This window comes from Danio rerio, chromosome 17 (genome assembly GCF_052040795.2).
Source record: "Danio rerio strain M-AB ecotype USA chromosome 17, GRCz13ab, whole genome shotgun sequence".
In the NCBI taxonomy this organism is placed as follows: domain Eukaryota; kingdom Metazoa; phylum Chordata; class Actinopteri; order Cypriniformes; family Danionidae; genus Danio; species Danio rerio.
Window position 1 is genome coordinate 35,683,861 of NC_141037.1, and position 17,518 is coordinate 35,701,378.

Below are 17,518 nucleotides of genomic sequence, written 5' to 3' on the forward strand. Positions count from 1 at the left end.
GCCAATGAATAAATACTAAACTTCATTAACATTATTAAAAGAACATGCTCAATGACCGATGTCTGCCATTTATTTTTAAACTTTATGCTTGCTAGTTATTTTATTTCCAACGTCAAGCCTAAAGGACTCAATTAGTTTGATCAGGTGTTTAATTAGGGTTGGAACTAAACTGTGCAGAGCTCCAGCCCTCCAGGAGCTAGCTTTGACACCTGTTGACACAATTTTAACATTTTTGGCCCTATCAACCAACACAATGGATTTTAAATTAAATGAAAATGTGCTTTCACTGCAGACTGTCAGCTGTAATTTGAGGGTATTTGCATCCAAATTAGGTGAACGCTGTAGGAATTACAACAGTTTGCATATGTGCTTCCCACTTGTTAAGGGTCCAAAAGTTATTGGACAATCGGCTTCCAAGCTGTTTCATGTCCAGATGTGTGTTTTTACCTCATTATACCAAGTGAGCCTCAAAAAGAGGCCAGATTACAGTTCTAAAAAAAAGCTTTCACAGTGCTGGAACTGCTTCCTACAGACAGATGAGATCAACTTGTACCAGAATGATTAGAGAAGAAGAGTATGGAAAAGGAAAGGAACTGCGTGACATGGCGTGGGCATGTATGGCTCTCAATGGAACTGGTTCTCTTGTATTTATCAATGATGTGACTGCTGACTAAAGCAGCAGGGTGAATTCTGAAGTGTTTCAGGCAATATGTTCTGCTCATATTAAGCCGAATGGTTCAGATCTCATTGGATGGCACTGCGCCACAGTGCAAATGAATAATGACCCAAAGAATACTGCAAAAGCAACCAAAGAGTATTTGAAGGGAAAGAAGTGGAATATTATGCAATGGCCAAGTCAATCACCTGAACTGAATCTGATTGAGCATTCATTTTACTTGCTGAAGACAAAACTGAAGAGAAAATGTCCCAAGAACAAGCAGGAACTGAAAACCGTTCCTATAGAGGCCTGGCAGAGCACCACTAGGCATGAAACCTAGTGTCTGGTGATGTCTATGTGTTCCAGACTTCAGGCTGTAATTGATTATTCTGTCCAATTACTTTTGGTCCCTTAACAAGTGGGAGGCACATATGCAAACTGTTGTAATTCCTACAGTGCTCACCTGATTTGGATGTAAATACCATCAAATTAAAGCTGACAGTCTGCATCAAATCCATTGTGTTGGTGTATAGAGCTAAAATGTTAGAATTGTGTAGATGTCTATATATTTATGGACCTAACTGTGTATTATGATTATTTATGTTTTAATATTGTATTTATTAGGTAATTCTGAGTGTTTCACAAAATGTTACAGAGCACACTACCTTAAAAGGATGAGAGAATATGTTGTTTAGCATTACTTTTTACATTGTTTAACATTAATTCTATTTATTTACATGTTATACTGATTGCTTTTGTAAAGTAATCATTAATTTATTTGGTTGCTTAAAGGGCCATGAAACCCCCTCGTTTCAGCAGGGTGTTTTCACACCTCTACTTTGGAAAAAGTCAGAAAAGTGGGCTTGTCCAGCTCTGTTTAGGGGGGAGTGTCGGAGGAACTAAAGTGGGATGGTGTGGGAGTGTGTATTTGGGCATGCGCGAGTTTTAGAGTCAAAATACACACAAACACACGGGAGAAAGTGATGGTGTTTACATGGACATCTGTACTCGAATTATTTGCCAAATTATTAAATGGTGGACTTTAACTGCAGTTTGGCTCTTTCATACAGGGAATTCATTCATGCCCCTCGCGACAAACGAGATATTTGATTGGAGGAACTGCTCTAAGAGTGTATTTTTCACGCAATGTTTGATACCGCACGGCGAATGAGAAAAAAAAAAATCTCCGCATTTCCCAGAAACTTAGATGCACACGGCAGGTAGCTTCAGAAAGCCGCGTGTGTTACTCCGGTCACAAAAAAAAAGTTTGGTTGTGGTATTAACATGTTTACACTCAGTGCGATAGTTAGTTTGATACGAACAAACTGAATAAACAAAGAGCACTGGTCGCTCACTTACCAAATCTGTAGAGACAGGACAATCACCAGCAACTAGAGCCGCATCTTTTTTAAGAGAAGACTACAAGCGAATCCGGATTTCAGTGTTTGCAGGTGAGAACAGCTCTCAGGTAAACAATGTGCCTCCTTAGACACGTAAGTTATTGTTGTCGCGCGTCGCGTGTCGCGTACACTGTTAATCCACGTGACTCCAGCTGAGCTCTCAAAGAGAGAAAATGAAAACGAAACTTAATGGCAGCAAACTATAAAAGCAACACTTCACGCTTGTTTTGCCAACACAACGTGGCGTCTCTGTCGTCTCACTGTGACAGTAATGAATATTAATAAAGTTGCACAATAGAGCGCGCTGATTGGTTTGAACCAAGCCTTACTCATGCATTAATGCATCACACTGTAAGACGTAATAAGACACACTCTGGCACAGACGTCCAGTCTGCACGCTGGAATACAACGCTATTATGTCATGGCCGTGACGCAGCTTCAAAAATTTGTTTCAAACCGGAAGTACGAATTTGCTTGAAATAACGCAAAAACAACCAATTTACTCTTTTTAGTGAAATATAGGTGTCCTAATAGTGTTTTTAGCAGTGTGGGACACATATACGCATGTCAACAGCTCAAAAAATGTGTTTTGGTGTTTCGGGACCCTTTAAAATCTCTTTCTAGAGACCAAATTATCACAGAATTCAATTTACAAATTTTTATTCTGCATATATAGGCATGTTGCTATTTATTTACACCCTGGCAACCACCCAATTAACTTTATATCAGCTTAAACTCTAGCAAGCAGTGTTTGTCTTGTTGTTGAGCTCCTCCAGGTCTTGTAAAGCTTCCTCCCCCCATGATATCAGAGGATTGAGTATATCTCCTGTATTAGCTGTCTTTATATAGTCATTATAATGGGGTCATGCAGGTTGGCGTTGCTGTGTTCTCCACAGGGAGCGCTCGTAGCACACGTCTCCTGGGAAAGCAGAGGTTGAGTCGAGTGTTATTATTAGCACAGGGTTCGCTTCTGCGCAGGGTAATTAAAGCGCTCGCCGAGCTGCTCTTTCCTGCGAGGCCTTGATTTAGCCCCAGTGTTAATTAGCGCTCCGTTAAGCCCCAGCGTTCCTGTGGAAGATCCCTTCGCTCTGTGCCCTTCTGCCCATCAGACTCCCGCTTAATCCCACCACGCTTCTCCAGACAGCAGAGACTCGCCTGCTGGATCAAAGACAGTCTGAATACAGTCACAAATATCACTCGGTATAGATCATGTGTGGAGGCTTATTGACACTTTCTGTGGACATTTAATGCCAAAACCAATTAATATATTTCTGTCAAATGTAAAGACATCCAAAATGCACTTATGTTTCTTTAATATATTATTATTTATTTGAATGTATTACAGTTGAAGTCATAATTTTCAGCACCCCCTTTGATTTTTCTTTTCTTTTTTAAATATTTCCCTAATGATCTTTAACAGCAAGGACATTTTCACAGTAAGGCTGAATGTTTTTTTTTTTCTTCTGGAGAAAGTCTTATTTGTTTTATTTAGACTAGTTTTTAATTTAAAAAAAAAATAATTTTAAGGTCAAAATTATTAGCCCCTAAAGCTATTTTTTCGTTAGTCTACAGAACAAACCATCATTATACAATAACTTGCCTCATTACCCTAACAGTACCTAGTTAACCTAATTAATCCACTTAAGCCTTTAAAATATCACTCTAAGATGTATAGAAGTGGCTTGAAAAATATCTAGTCAAATATTATTTACTGTCACCATGGCAGTTATTAGAAATGAGTTGTTAAAACTATTACGTTTAGAAATGTGTTGAAAAAAATCTTCTCTCCATTAAACAGAAATTGAGAAAAAAATAAACAGGGGGGCTAATAATTCATGGGGGCTAATAGTTCTGACTTTAACCATATGTATTTATGTTTGTTTAAACTCAAATCTAAAATGCACTTAAGTTTCTTAAGTCATATTTTATCAGTTTGGCTTTGCAAATTTTAATTATGATGCATTTTTTTTCCATTTAATTTTTAAGGGCAGTTTTCTTAATATTAGATTTTTTTTTAAATCTCCACTTCATCTGCACTTACACTAGGGATGTCCCGATTAGGTTTTTTTGCCCTCGAGTCCGAGTTGTTTGATTTCGAGTATCTACCAATACCGAAACGCATTTCAATATTTCTATAACACATAAAAAAATAAAAAAGAGTGAAGAAACAGATCTAGGATGTTCCTTTTTTTTTTATTCACCCTATTGTCACATTCTACAACTCTGTTAACAAGCAGAGCACTTCTGTGAGGTAGCTTGAACAATCAAGTAATAAATAACATCAATTCTTCACTTTTGGACTTTAGTGCAACAGTAAATATAAAAAATTTAATATAAAAACAAATAACAGCTCAACTTAAAATACCCGGAAAGCTTACATATCTCACAGCTTGCTATGCCAGTGTTGTCGTCATCAACTTTATAATTTCCTCCAGACAGCAGACACACTCAAGCTTTCCGCTTCAAGCTGCTTCCGTGGTCTACTTTGCCAGCATTTAACCAATAGCATCTCTGAACCAAAGTGATTTCATGCCGCACTCGTTGCTGTTATAGTGTGAAGTCAAGAAAGATACATATACAATACAGTCAGAATTAGTGGCCCCCCTTTGAATTTTTTTTCTTTTTTAAAATATTTTCCAAATGATTTTTAACAAAGCAAGGAAATTTTCATAATATGTCCGATAGCATTTTTTTGATTGTCTACAGAACAAACCATCGTTATACAATAACTTGCCTAATCACCCTATCCCTCCTAGTTAACCTAGTTAAGGCTTTCAATGCCACTTTTAGCTGTATAGAAGTGTCTTGAAAAATATCTAGTCAAGTTTTATTTACTTTCATCATGGCAAAAATAAAATAAATCAGTTATTAGAGATGAGTTATTAAAACTATTACGTTTAGAACTGTGTTGATAAAATTCTCTCTCTGTTAAACAGAAATTGGGAAAAAAATAAAAAAATAAACAGGGGGGCTAATAATTCAGGGAAGGGGGGGGGGGGGGGGAAATAATTCTGACCTTAACTGTACATTTAAGTCCTGATTTAGGAGGTAACGTCAGATTCCAATCGAGTCTGAAACCGTGTAATTGGTTGCGATTTCTGATCACGTGATCAGATCTGGATATCCCTAACTTACACCACACTTTATAGTTTTTTTCTTATTTACATTTTGAACTATTTATTTAACAGAGGTTATGTTCATAAAATATATGGCTGATTATCCACGTTTCTTGAATTTTACCTGACTGCGCTTTTATTTCAAATTCTGAAACGGGTTCATTCTGTAAAATCCTGCAAGCAAGTGAGAAAGACAGAATCCTTGAAACTGACTTTATGCAGTGCTCAGATTTTCATGCTAGAAATGAATGTAATACGATCTTTTTAATGTCCTTTAAAGTCACACTATTCTTCATAAATCAATTAAATATGCTGACTTGCATGCTGTTTAGAATGTATTTATTTGTTTTTGTTAAAACCACTTGCTGATTAGTATTTTTTGTGGAAACTGTGACACATTTCTTTAATTTTTTTTGATAGTAGATACATTTAGTAAGTTGTTCAATTTGATACATTAGATAAGAGATGCCCAAAGAAGGTCCCACAGGCCAAAGTTGGCCCATTGTAACCTTTCATTTGGCCCACCATCCCATCTGAGAATGATGAAAATGGCTTGGGCGAATGCCTTTAACAGAGTCCATCATTGCTAATTTAAAGTAACCTTTTTTTTTTTTTATTGCTGAGCTACAAAAAAGCAAACTGACATAAAAATGGTTAATTAAATGTAAATTAATCTAAGTTAATGAAACATAAATACTGTCACTCGACAAATAGAGGACTATGAAGAAGACATCGGTGAGCAAATCAGGGCAAAAACTAATGCAACTTCATAAATTATAGATTTTTTTTTGTTTTGACTGTAATAAGTTCATTATAAAATGGTAAAAAAAAAAAAAAAACCTATTAGTTAATATTAAGCAATGTTTTCTAGTCGTTTTTAAACATTATTAAAAAAATTAGGAAATTACACATGGCAACTATATTTACCTTTGGCCCACTAGCCTCAATCAAGTTTGGTTTTTGGCCCTTCATAAAAAGTTTGGGCACCCCTGCGTTAGATACATTACTGTTTGATTTGAACACTTTAATAATTCCTTTATCCATTTTCATATAAAATAAAAAACAAACACACTGACACCAGATTAGAATTTTTAAATCTTTATAAAGAATACAATTTGTGTTAAGCATTCTGAATTCTGCCAGTTCTTGACCTTAACGTGTGTCTCGTTCTTGATTTCACAGATCCCAGAATCCATCATTTCACGTGGCGTGCAGGTGTTGCCGCGGGACACCGCCTCTCTCAGCACCACGCCCTCTGAGTCTCCCTGTGCTCAGCAGTCCCGCCTCTCCACTGCCTCCTGCCCCACCCCCAAAGTAAGACTCCGCCCCTTCTCCTTCTCTTCACACACCATTCCTTATCCCCTCAGCTTTTCTGTTTGGTCATGCACTCTGATCCTCTGGATCCTCATCTGCTGCCCACTCATTGGCTGCTTGACACACTGCTTTGCATTCCAGACAGCAGTGACCGTGCGCATGCCATGTGAGAGGAAGGGCGGGGCTTCTTCTTAACTGGCTGGATTTTAAGTGCAGACTGTTTGATTTTCTTAAGCATATAACAGCTTGATATTTTGGTCTAAAGGTGAGATTAGATGAATGCTTAAGCCTGGTTTATACTTCTGTGTCAAGTGATCTTCGAGACCCACGGTGCCAGCCTTGCGCGTAGCCATGCATTTATACTTTTGCGTGCTGTTTGTGTTTCGAAACTTTCGAAACGCTAGCTGGCAGTAGGTTTTTATGTTCCTATGTGTTGAGTTTCTTTGCTGGTGTTTTGTTTTTTTGAAGGCCACCTTAATGTACAAGTAGATAAAACTCGCTCATTCTGAGGCGGGAACCGGCAAACGTGCAACAATTTTAATCTTAAAGGTAAACACACAACAAAAGTTTCCAATTGGAGCTCTATAATGGGACTCGACACTTGCTCCATTGGGCTCGAAACTCTCAGTACCGTCTACGCACGTCACCAGTGCCAAACCGACCAATCACAGAGCTTCTGCTACGCGTCGTTGCAATGTGTACTTACATTTTTTTGAGAGGCAAGACTGTGCGAAGGCTGCGCTTGAACATACGCATGCCCTTGACACAGAAGTATTAATCAGCCTTTAAGCTTCTAGCACACTGTGTCCAAAATTTTCTCATGTCCCTTTTTCTTATTTGTCATTCTAAATAGTTGTCATAAACAAAAACCACAAAAATAAACATTTTAGAACCATTGGAGAACAATTTATCCAAAAACTCAGCAAAATGGAGACTTCAAATTGTCAAAAAAAAAACAACATCCATGACGAACAAAACATGAGGCCATATTTTTTTATTTATTTTCATATACAGACATTTCTGAGAAAATATTTCTGATTAACTTTCTGACAAAATTTTTTTTACTATGTACAACGACCTTAAGAGAAACTTTTACTTCAAAATATTAATTCTTATTATTTTATTAAGATGTTCTGTGCTGTTTAGAATTATTATTATTATTATTACTTTCAGTTTATTGGATACTTGACTGCATACAAGGGCCTTGAGAGGGACTTTTTATTCAAGATATCAATTCCTATTATTTTGTTAAGAAGTTCTGGAGCTTTTTAGAATTATTAATATTGATTTCAGTTTATGTTTTTTTTTTTTTAATTCTGCATACAAGGACCTTCAGAGGGATCAGAGATATATTAGTCCTTACTATTTTTTTAAGATGCTCTGAATCTGTTTAGAATTATTAATACTTTTAGTTTATGAGATATTTGACTCAAAATATTCATTTTTATATCATCAAGATGTTCTTGAGCTGTTTTGAAATTTTTTTGTGTGTGTCTTTATATTGTGTCTACATGTATATAAGTGTTATGTCTCAATTGTAAGCCATTTATCATCATACACCATCCCATCTAAACTTTTGACTGGAAAATGCTACTGGTGTAGTCGAGTCAACTCTTTTTGAATCTTTTCATTGTAACTTTCATAAGTTTCATTTTGTTGTGGATTGATACTTCGATTACATCACTTTCTCAGTGGTTACCTCATTTTTTTTTTTTTGCGAGAGTGTGACTTTAGAAATATTTGTTTCTTGTTTTTGCCCTGCCAAGAGTGGCTGTGTCAAAAATGGCATACCCTTCTTTTACAACCATCCTTTAAAATCACATATTAATGATTTAATGTTTTAGGCTGTAGTCACAATGTCACAACTTGACAACAGTATTCTTTTGCCCCTCTTATACACAAAAATACATCAATTGAGGCTTTTTCGTCAGAGCAACTACATGTGTTTGTGTAGCTCATAAAACCACAATAACGCAGGTCGTGTGTGTGAAATTTGTCAACATGCTGTGAATGAGAAATGTTTGGAGCTGTTGTAGTTTCTTTGTCTCCCTCTAGTGACCACAGTCTGCATTACAACCGTTTTCCTTCAGCAGATGACAGTAAATGTCTGACAGGTGTTAAACTTGATGCCCCAAATACTTGAAGTGCATAATAGAAATAATTTGCAGTCTTTTTATAGATTTTGTCTGTGTGTGAAAGGCCTGTGATAAGCAGAATTCCAGTAATGTGCTCTAAGCTGCAGCGTTGACCTCAGGCTAGTTTAGAATTCTGCTGACTTGTGTTTTTTCTTGACAAGTGTCTGGCAGTTTGGCTTTAGTTGCTAAACAAGGGTGTCAGGTGGCACTTAACAGTTTGAGGCTACAAAGGGGGAAGAACATGTCAAAGTCTGTGTGCTTGTGTGTGCGCGCATCATTATATGGAGATGTCCATCTATACCGTTAAGTGTTTGGAAATTCATAAAGTCACTGCATGTTCGGAAATGTGTGGACGATTTATATTTAGATGAAGTACTGTGTGTGTGTGTGTGTGTGTGTGTGTGTGTGTGTGTGTGTGTGTGTGTTTGTCAGTGTGTGTGTGTCTGTATGTTCCTGAAGTGTGGAATGAAATGAAAATCTGATTACTGTATATATGTTTAAATCTTCAAGAACAGGTTCCAATATATATTACGGGGTGGCGCAGTAGATAGTGTTATCGCCTTACAGCAAGAAGGTCGCTGGTTCGAGCCTCAGCTGGGTCAGTTGGCATTTCTGTGTGGAGTTTGCATGTTCTCCATGCGCTCGCTTTAAGAAATGCGGTACAGGTGAATTGAGTAGGCTAAATTGTCTGTAGTGTATGAGTGTAAATGAGTGTGTATGGATGTTTCCCAGTGATGGGTTCAGCTAGAAGAGCATCCGCTGCGTAAAACATGTGCTGGATAAGTTGGCGGTTCATTCCGCTGTGGCGACCCCGGGTTAATAAAAAGAACTAAGCCGAAAATAAAATGAATGAATATTGTGATATAAACACAATTTCACTTGATGACTATCTCTGTTTGGTAAGAATTCTTAATTTTAGATTGATTGGGATGATTTTTTTAATAGGAGGGTTTCTGCATAAAATATAATAAACTAATGACAAACACGAAATAATACAAAAGAGCAACAAGACACATAAAATAAACAGTACTTTACAGTTTCCAGACAGAATAATTGAATAATCAAATGGAACATTTGTAATTACATGTAAGATTAGCATAAAAAGTGATTAGTTTACTTAACTTTAAAAAAAGTGAGAAAACTTTTTGCCTGAATTAAGTTATTCAATTGACACATTTTTTATTGTAATCATTTAAGTTATTAAATTATGAACAAACTATGGGCATAATTATACAAATTAAGTCAACTTAATTGTTACACTTGCTTTTTTAAAGGCAATAAATATTCTACAGCGTAGAGTCTTCATTGTGTAAATTATTATATGCACTTAATCTTTTGGCAACATTAAAATTTCTTGTGCCCTAATGGCTTAAATTCACACAGTGACTGCAGATCCTGCGATGTGACTATTGTGGATTCCCGCATTGTGATATTAATGCTAAAACGATATATTGTGCAGCTTCTATCTATCTATCTATCTATCTATCTATCTATCTATCTATCTATCTATCTATCTATCTATCTATCTATCTATCTATCTATCTATCTATCTATCTATCTATCTATCTATCTATCTATCTATCTATCTATCCATCTATCTATCTATCCATCTATCCATCTATCCATCTATCCATCCATCTATCCATCCATCTATCCATCCATCCATCCATCCATCCATCGTATATAAAATATTAGAGAGACAGAACAAACCATTGTTATACAATAACTTGCCTAATTACCCTAACCTGCCTAGTTAACCTAAGGAACCTAGTTAAACCTTTAAATGTCACTTTAAGCTGTATAGAAGTGTCTTGAAAAATATCTAGTCAAATATTATTTACTGTCATCATGGCAAAGATAAAATAAATCAGTTATTAGAGATGAGTTACTAAAACTATTATTTTTAAAAATGTGTTGGAAAAAAATCTACTCTCTGTTAAACAGAAATTGGGGAAAAAAATAAACGGTCTAAAAATTCAGGGGTGCTAATAAATCTGACTTCAACTGTATATGTACATCTATACATAGATGAGTGTGTATGTGTATATATATATATATATATATATATATATATATATATATATATATATATATATATATATATATATATATGCTGACAGTTTTCTCATATAATAAACTGTGCGCAGTGCATTTTGTGTTCAACGAATCAGCAGTTTTAGACACAATATACTGTATGCATGAATGAAAAAAATGACAATTATGTTCTGGTCAGCAAAATGGCATGAGGCTAAATTCCAGTGTTCTGGTCATCGCTTCCATGTAATATGCTAAAATAATTCAAATCTTAACAACCCGGGTGGATAAAAAATCACATTTCATCAAAATAACAATCATGCCTGAAAGAAAGAAGCACGTGATTAACTATCTTTCCTTAAGTTTAACATACATCATCCAGAGGCAACACACACAAACACACTGCATTCCCTCAGCACAGCGTCCAGCTGTTACGTAAGCCTCTGTTTGGCTGTGAGCTCTCCATGCGCTCTAAACGCAGTGGTAATAATGCATAATAAGCTTTTACGCTCTCTCCGCTTCTCTTAACCCACTCAGAGCTGATCTGATTTCAGAAAAGGCTCGTGCGCACAGCCGTACATCCCTCAAGTCTGTGGTAGCACTTCCTCCAAATTTAGATCCCAGTGGTTTTTACTCATCCTCCGCTTTGCATGCTTTCTCACTCCACCTCTTTCTCCCCTCCTACACTCTCTGTCTTCATGCGTGTAGTGTGTGCGTGTGCCTATATGTGTGTGTGTGTGAGACGTGCGGCATTCTTCTGTGTATCGGGATAAAGCATGGTAAGCGCCGTCTTTCTCCGCTCTGCTGCGTCACTGTGTTTTGTGATACACGTGTCTGTTTTGGATGTGCGTGCATGAGGGGTGTAAGTCGGTAGGGCTTGCAGGGGAATCATGGGGCTGGAGGATTTCAGAGTGCATGATCTACGGTGTACGGAGCAGTCACTTGGTTTCATAACCGCTGCAGTGGTGTAATGGGCTAGTGGAGGAGACGTTACTGTGGCTTTTCTGAATGGAGGATCCATCAGGCGCCACTGTTTGGAGGTGCAGTTTGATGAAGTTTCAGTTCTCAGGGCTGCATTTTCCAGCTGCAGGGAGAGTCATTTTGATTGTTTACGATCTGTGCACTCATGTTTGCTGCTTTGCACAGTGTGCTGTGTGCGTTTGCATATTGTGCATGGTGTTGTTGTGGTGTGTGGTTGGAGGATCTGTGTAACTTACTCGCTTTAGATATTTACCATGGATTTTATTGGGATAAGTTTGTGAATTGGATGAAAAAGTAGCAGTTTTATTAAAGAAAACAAAGCATTTATATGCTGGAATATTTGGTACGACTGTAAACAAACACTTTGTTTATGGAGATGAACTGTTTTTAGGAATTATATTAAAGGTATTGTGTGAATGAGATAATACATGATGACCTTATAATATAATATAATATAATATAATATAATATAATATAATATAATATAATATAATATAATATAATATAATATAATATAATATAATATGATATGATATGATATGATATGATATAATATGATATAATATATGCAAAAGTAAAAGGCCAAAATTAATTTTTTTTGCTTACATGAAGTAAACACCTTTTTTATGGAGATAAAGTAGAGATAAAGGGTATATAATATAATATAATATAATATAATATAATATAATATAATATAATATAATATAATATAATATAATATAGTATAATATAATATAATATAGTATAATATAATATAATATAATATAGTATAATATAATATAATATAATATAATATAATATAATATAATATACAATTAATATAATATACAATTAATATAATATAATATAATATACAATTAATATAATACAATTAAATATAATATAACATAACATAACATTACTTAATATAATATAATTTAATATAATACAATATAATATAATATAATTTAATATAATATAATTTAATATAATTTACTATAATTTAATATAATAGAATATAAAATAATAGAATATAACATAACATAACATAACATAACATAACATAACATAACATAACATAACATAACATAATATAAAATGTCAACTCTCCCGTTTTTGCAAGGATTCTCCCATATTTTACTATTCTATCCCGCTATCATCCTGTTTAAATATTTTCCCCTAAATCTCCCGTATGTTTATTTTTTCTCTGAAAAGTGAAGGTAGCATCAAAGAGTTGTTCCTATTCAATATTTTGGCTTAAGAGCATGTTGAAATTAATATTAAAATAGCAGCATTCACTTCATTCCCAATAAAGCTATACGTTGGTGCTGACTGATGGACATACAATATAGTGATAAAGACACTGTTCCCAGATCAACTTTTGTAACGTTATGCGATTTTAAAGAGCAGTGAAAGTGGACACTTTTGGATTTGGGTGTGTTTTTAAAGACAAATAAACTTATTAATATGTAAACATGTCCGTATTTCCTGTATTTTTACATCCCAATGTTGACAGGTATATAATATAATATAATATAATATAATATAATATAATATAATATAATATAATATAATATAATTAATATTATATTATATTATATTATATTATATTATATTATATTATATTATATTATATTATACAATTAAATATAATATAATATAATAGAATATAGTTATAAAATGTTTTGAAGAGTAACGAGTAACTAACAACTTTAAAGTGTTAAGATAATACCAGACAAAGATTGAAGAAACTGAGGGCATGTAAATACATTAGTGCTGAAAAACTAAAAAAGACACTGTTGAACATAATCGGTGAACCAATGAGTTACCATAGATATAACCACAGAAATAATCTAGAATAAAACAAACAAACTAACTAATTTAGGTAAACTTGAAGGTACGTGTACACAGTGTACACACTGAAAGAACAGAGACCAAATGTCACACACATGTGTATGGGTTGTGTATGGGTGTCTATTTATCCATAGGTGTTGTAATAGAAGTGTAACAACACATTGAAATGGGTCTATATATTGATCTAATGATATATTAATTATTTGCATTTTTTTATTTTGACATTCAGCATTTTTATGTTCATCAATGCTATTTACACAATAGCATGCATTGTTGTGTTGCTTACACATGCATGCCTCATCGCGATGCAGCAACTGCAGCTGAATGGATGTGTGCATGGTTAGGGCAGCCTGGGCGTTTCCGGTGAACTGTCATGTCATCCTAAACTTGCTGCGTTTAAGATCTGCCTCGCTTAAAATCAATGATCTTCACTGCCTGATTAAGACAAGATTCGAAGTGGGCCCCACACACCGTGCAAGATGTCTTAGATTATATTGCATTGTGTTGCGCCACATCTTTAAAATATTAACGTTTATTTTTAATGCTGTATTTTCTATGAACATAGTGGGTAGTGCTTAACTGCTCCTCCTCATAGTGCTTTCATGGTTATTCTTTGCTCAAACATCTAAGTGAATGCTTCTAATTATAAACCAAGTATTACACTTTCATTTCTGAAAAAAGGAACATCATAAAATTGAAGATAAAGTATTGCATCAACCTTTTACTGGAATTTTTTTGTCTGGTATATAAATGTTCTGCATATATTGTGCATATATAACACACATTTTTTCATTTATATTTTTCTATATTTTTTAATTAAAAACCAAACAAACTACAGTGCAGTTTTTTTGATGCGGATGATACAGAATGGGAAATTCTTACAGAGTTGAATTTACTGGATTGTGTATACTTTGGTTACATGAGTGAGTTAATTAACATGTAATTGGTTCTTTTAATTAATAAATCTATAATATCATATATTACAATTTATTCAGTAATTTTTCTTCGGCTTAGTCTTTATTACAGAGGTTACCCCAGCGGAATAAACCGTCCACTATTCCAGCATATGTTTTACGCAGCGGATGCCCTTCCAGCCGCAACCCAGTATTGGCAAACACCCATACACATTCATTCACACACATACACTACGGCCAATTTAGGTTACCAAGTCACCAATAGAGCATGCCATTGGACTGTGTGGGAAACTGGAGCATCTGGAGGAAACCCATGCCAACAAGACGAGAGTATGCCAACTTCACACAGAAACACGAACTGACTTGAACCACTGAGCCACCATGCCATTAATATATTACTAAATATAATATATTAATATCGATATATCAATTGATTTACCACTGAATCAAATCTAAGCAAAATTGTGATGCATAATTTTTGAAGTAACAATAAATATTGTATCCCTGCTTGAGTATCGATATCATATCGTATCGTGACAAGGTGTCTGGTTAAGTGTGCAAGTTCATTATTTTAAACGGAGACTTGCATATGCAAAAATATGCAGACACACCTAGTTGAAAACATCTCAACTTTTTAGAATGCCACAAATGCACTATAAGTCATGCGACTAGAACCAAATAATCAGCTTCACACTTGAATGGAATATACACATTTCAGTAATAACAGTAAACTAATGACCTTAGAAAAACGCAGAAGCCGTAAACAATTCAGTGCTCTATACTTTTAAAACTTAAAATGAAAAATGAAAGAAAAAAATGAAAAGCTGCTTCAGCAAGAGTTTGTTGGTGGTGGATTTTTGAAGAATGTTGCTTGATCGTAGCTTTGCAATGACTGACACCACGGGACCGTGAGCTCAGATGTGCAATATCACGATATGATATACGATATATATTGTTACATTAAAAATTATGCATAACAGTTTTGCTTGGATATTATATTATATTATATTATTATATTATATTATATTATATTATATTATATTATATTATATTATATTATATTATATTATATTATATTATATTATATTATTCATCCATTCATTTTCCTTTTGGCTTAGTCCCTTTATTAATCCATGGTCACCACAAAGGAATGAACCACCAACTTATCAAGCACATGTTTTGCGCAGCGGATGCCCTTACAGCGGCAATCCATCTCTGGGAAACATCTATACACACTCATTCACACTCAGACTATGGACAATTTAGCCTACCCTATTCACCTAAAACGCATCTAGGGGAAACCGGAGCACCGAGAGAAACCCACGCGAACACGGGGAGAACATACAAACTCCACACAGATGTGTCAACTGACCCAGCCGAGGCTCGAACCAGCGACTTTTTTGCTGTGAGGCGACAGCTTTACCTACTGCGCCAACGCGTCGCCTTATCTTATCTTATCTTATCTTATCTTATCTTATCTTATCTTATCTTATCTTATCTTATATTATCTTATCTTATCTTATCTTATCTTATCTTATCTTATCTTATCTTATCTTATCTTATCTTATCTTATCTTATCATCTTATCTTATCTTATCTTATATATTTTTTTTGCTTTCCAGCTCGAGCATGCGCAGGACATAAGCTGCGTCCCAAATGGCACACTATACACTATGCATTCATGCACTATGTACTCATGCACTTACACACTCAACAGTATGTATATGTATGTAGTGTCGTCCCAAATGGAGCACTGATGTTTTTTTTACTAAGCAGAAATTCAAGCAGTTTCCCAGATGACGTTTGATGGTTGCCAAATTAGTGAAATAAATGACAAAAGTACCAAATAATACCTGCCATGAGTATAACCACATTCACCATCAGGAGGCGCTATAATCATTCTCGTAGTAGAATTATGCTTTCACAATCCACAATAAATAAAGCTAACCAACATGTGCACCAGACAGCTTCGTCCCTTCAGCTACGTGAGCAAAGCTGCAGTCGTTAAGTGTGTGAAGTGTCCACCATTACACACTTCATTTTACCGGTTGAATAAGTGCATCATCCGGGTAATTAAAGTGCACTTATTCTTTTTAGAGTTTTCAGTGTGAACGCACTATTTACACTATTTTTACTGCAACATGGTGTAAAATAGTGCATAAGTATACAATTTGGGACGCAACTATAGTGTCATGTCTGACGTCATCTGTACTTTGCTTGAGTTTGCAATGGTTGATTCTATCTTGAAAATGAACCAATATACATGAAATGGACTGTATCATTGTAAACTATATAAAATAGAAAACTCTGAAACCATTGAACCAGTATTTAATTATTTAATACCATAAAAACCAGTGTTTAATTATTAGTTGAGTGAATTTTTGCATCCCTGTTGTATTATAGTAAGCAAATATTTGTTGTTATTCAAATGTCACAGTACTTTGATGAATTTCTCTACAGATAACAGCCGCAGATGATAAGAACAGCACTTTATGGCACTAGTTTCATGATAGTATCAAAGCACTTAATCTCTGGTGTGTGAGATGATGTATGATGAAATGAAATAACGGCAGTATGAGACAGAGGCAGAAAGACTAAGATTGAAGCTCACCCTGCGCTTCACTGGCTGGAGTTGTGTGACCGCTCGGGGGACAGTGAGTGTGTTGTGTGTTCACTGAGGCAAGTGTATGCTGTGTTCAGTGGTGTGTGTGTGTGTGTGTGTGTGTGTGTGTGTGTGTGTTTGCATGGTGAGGGTGAACTGCCTGCAGGGGCTTACATAAACACACATGGAGGAAATAAAAATAAAATACTGTAATTAAACAAGGGTGTTTATACTGAAATATTGTCACATGTTTTATAACCGAAAAGAACAAGAACAGTAAAATAATTTTCTTTTTATTCAATTTACTTTTTAGTGTAATGTGCTGTTTTATTACTTTATTTGCTTTTTTTTTTCTTTTTTTGTTTTGTTTTTATGTTCTAGTTTAATGTTTTGCTTTTTATTTGTTTTGTTTTCTGTTCTGGTTTAATGTGTTGAACTTTTTTTGCTTTTTGTAGTTTGGATTCTTTTTCTTGTTTTTTGTTTATTTGCTTTTTTATTTTTGTTTAATTGTGCTTTTGTTTTATTTTGTTGT

General features: G+C 34.8%; 1 protein-coding gene across 27 annotated transcripts in view; it reads left to right on the forward strand.

The window, feature by feature from the left end:
• Positions 1-17,518, forward strand: part of gphna (gephyrin a) — a 170,532-nt gene that overhangs the window by 96,450 nt on the left and 56,564 nt on the right. For 20 of the 27 annotated variants that reach the window (XM_087289145.1, XM_087289148.1, XM_087289156.1 and 17 more), the window contains 1 exon segment: positions 6,357-6,488. In XM_087289145.1, the coding sequence (XP_087145271.1) occupies positions 6,357-6,488 (132 nt within the window). 27 annotated transcript variants of the gene reach the window in all.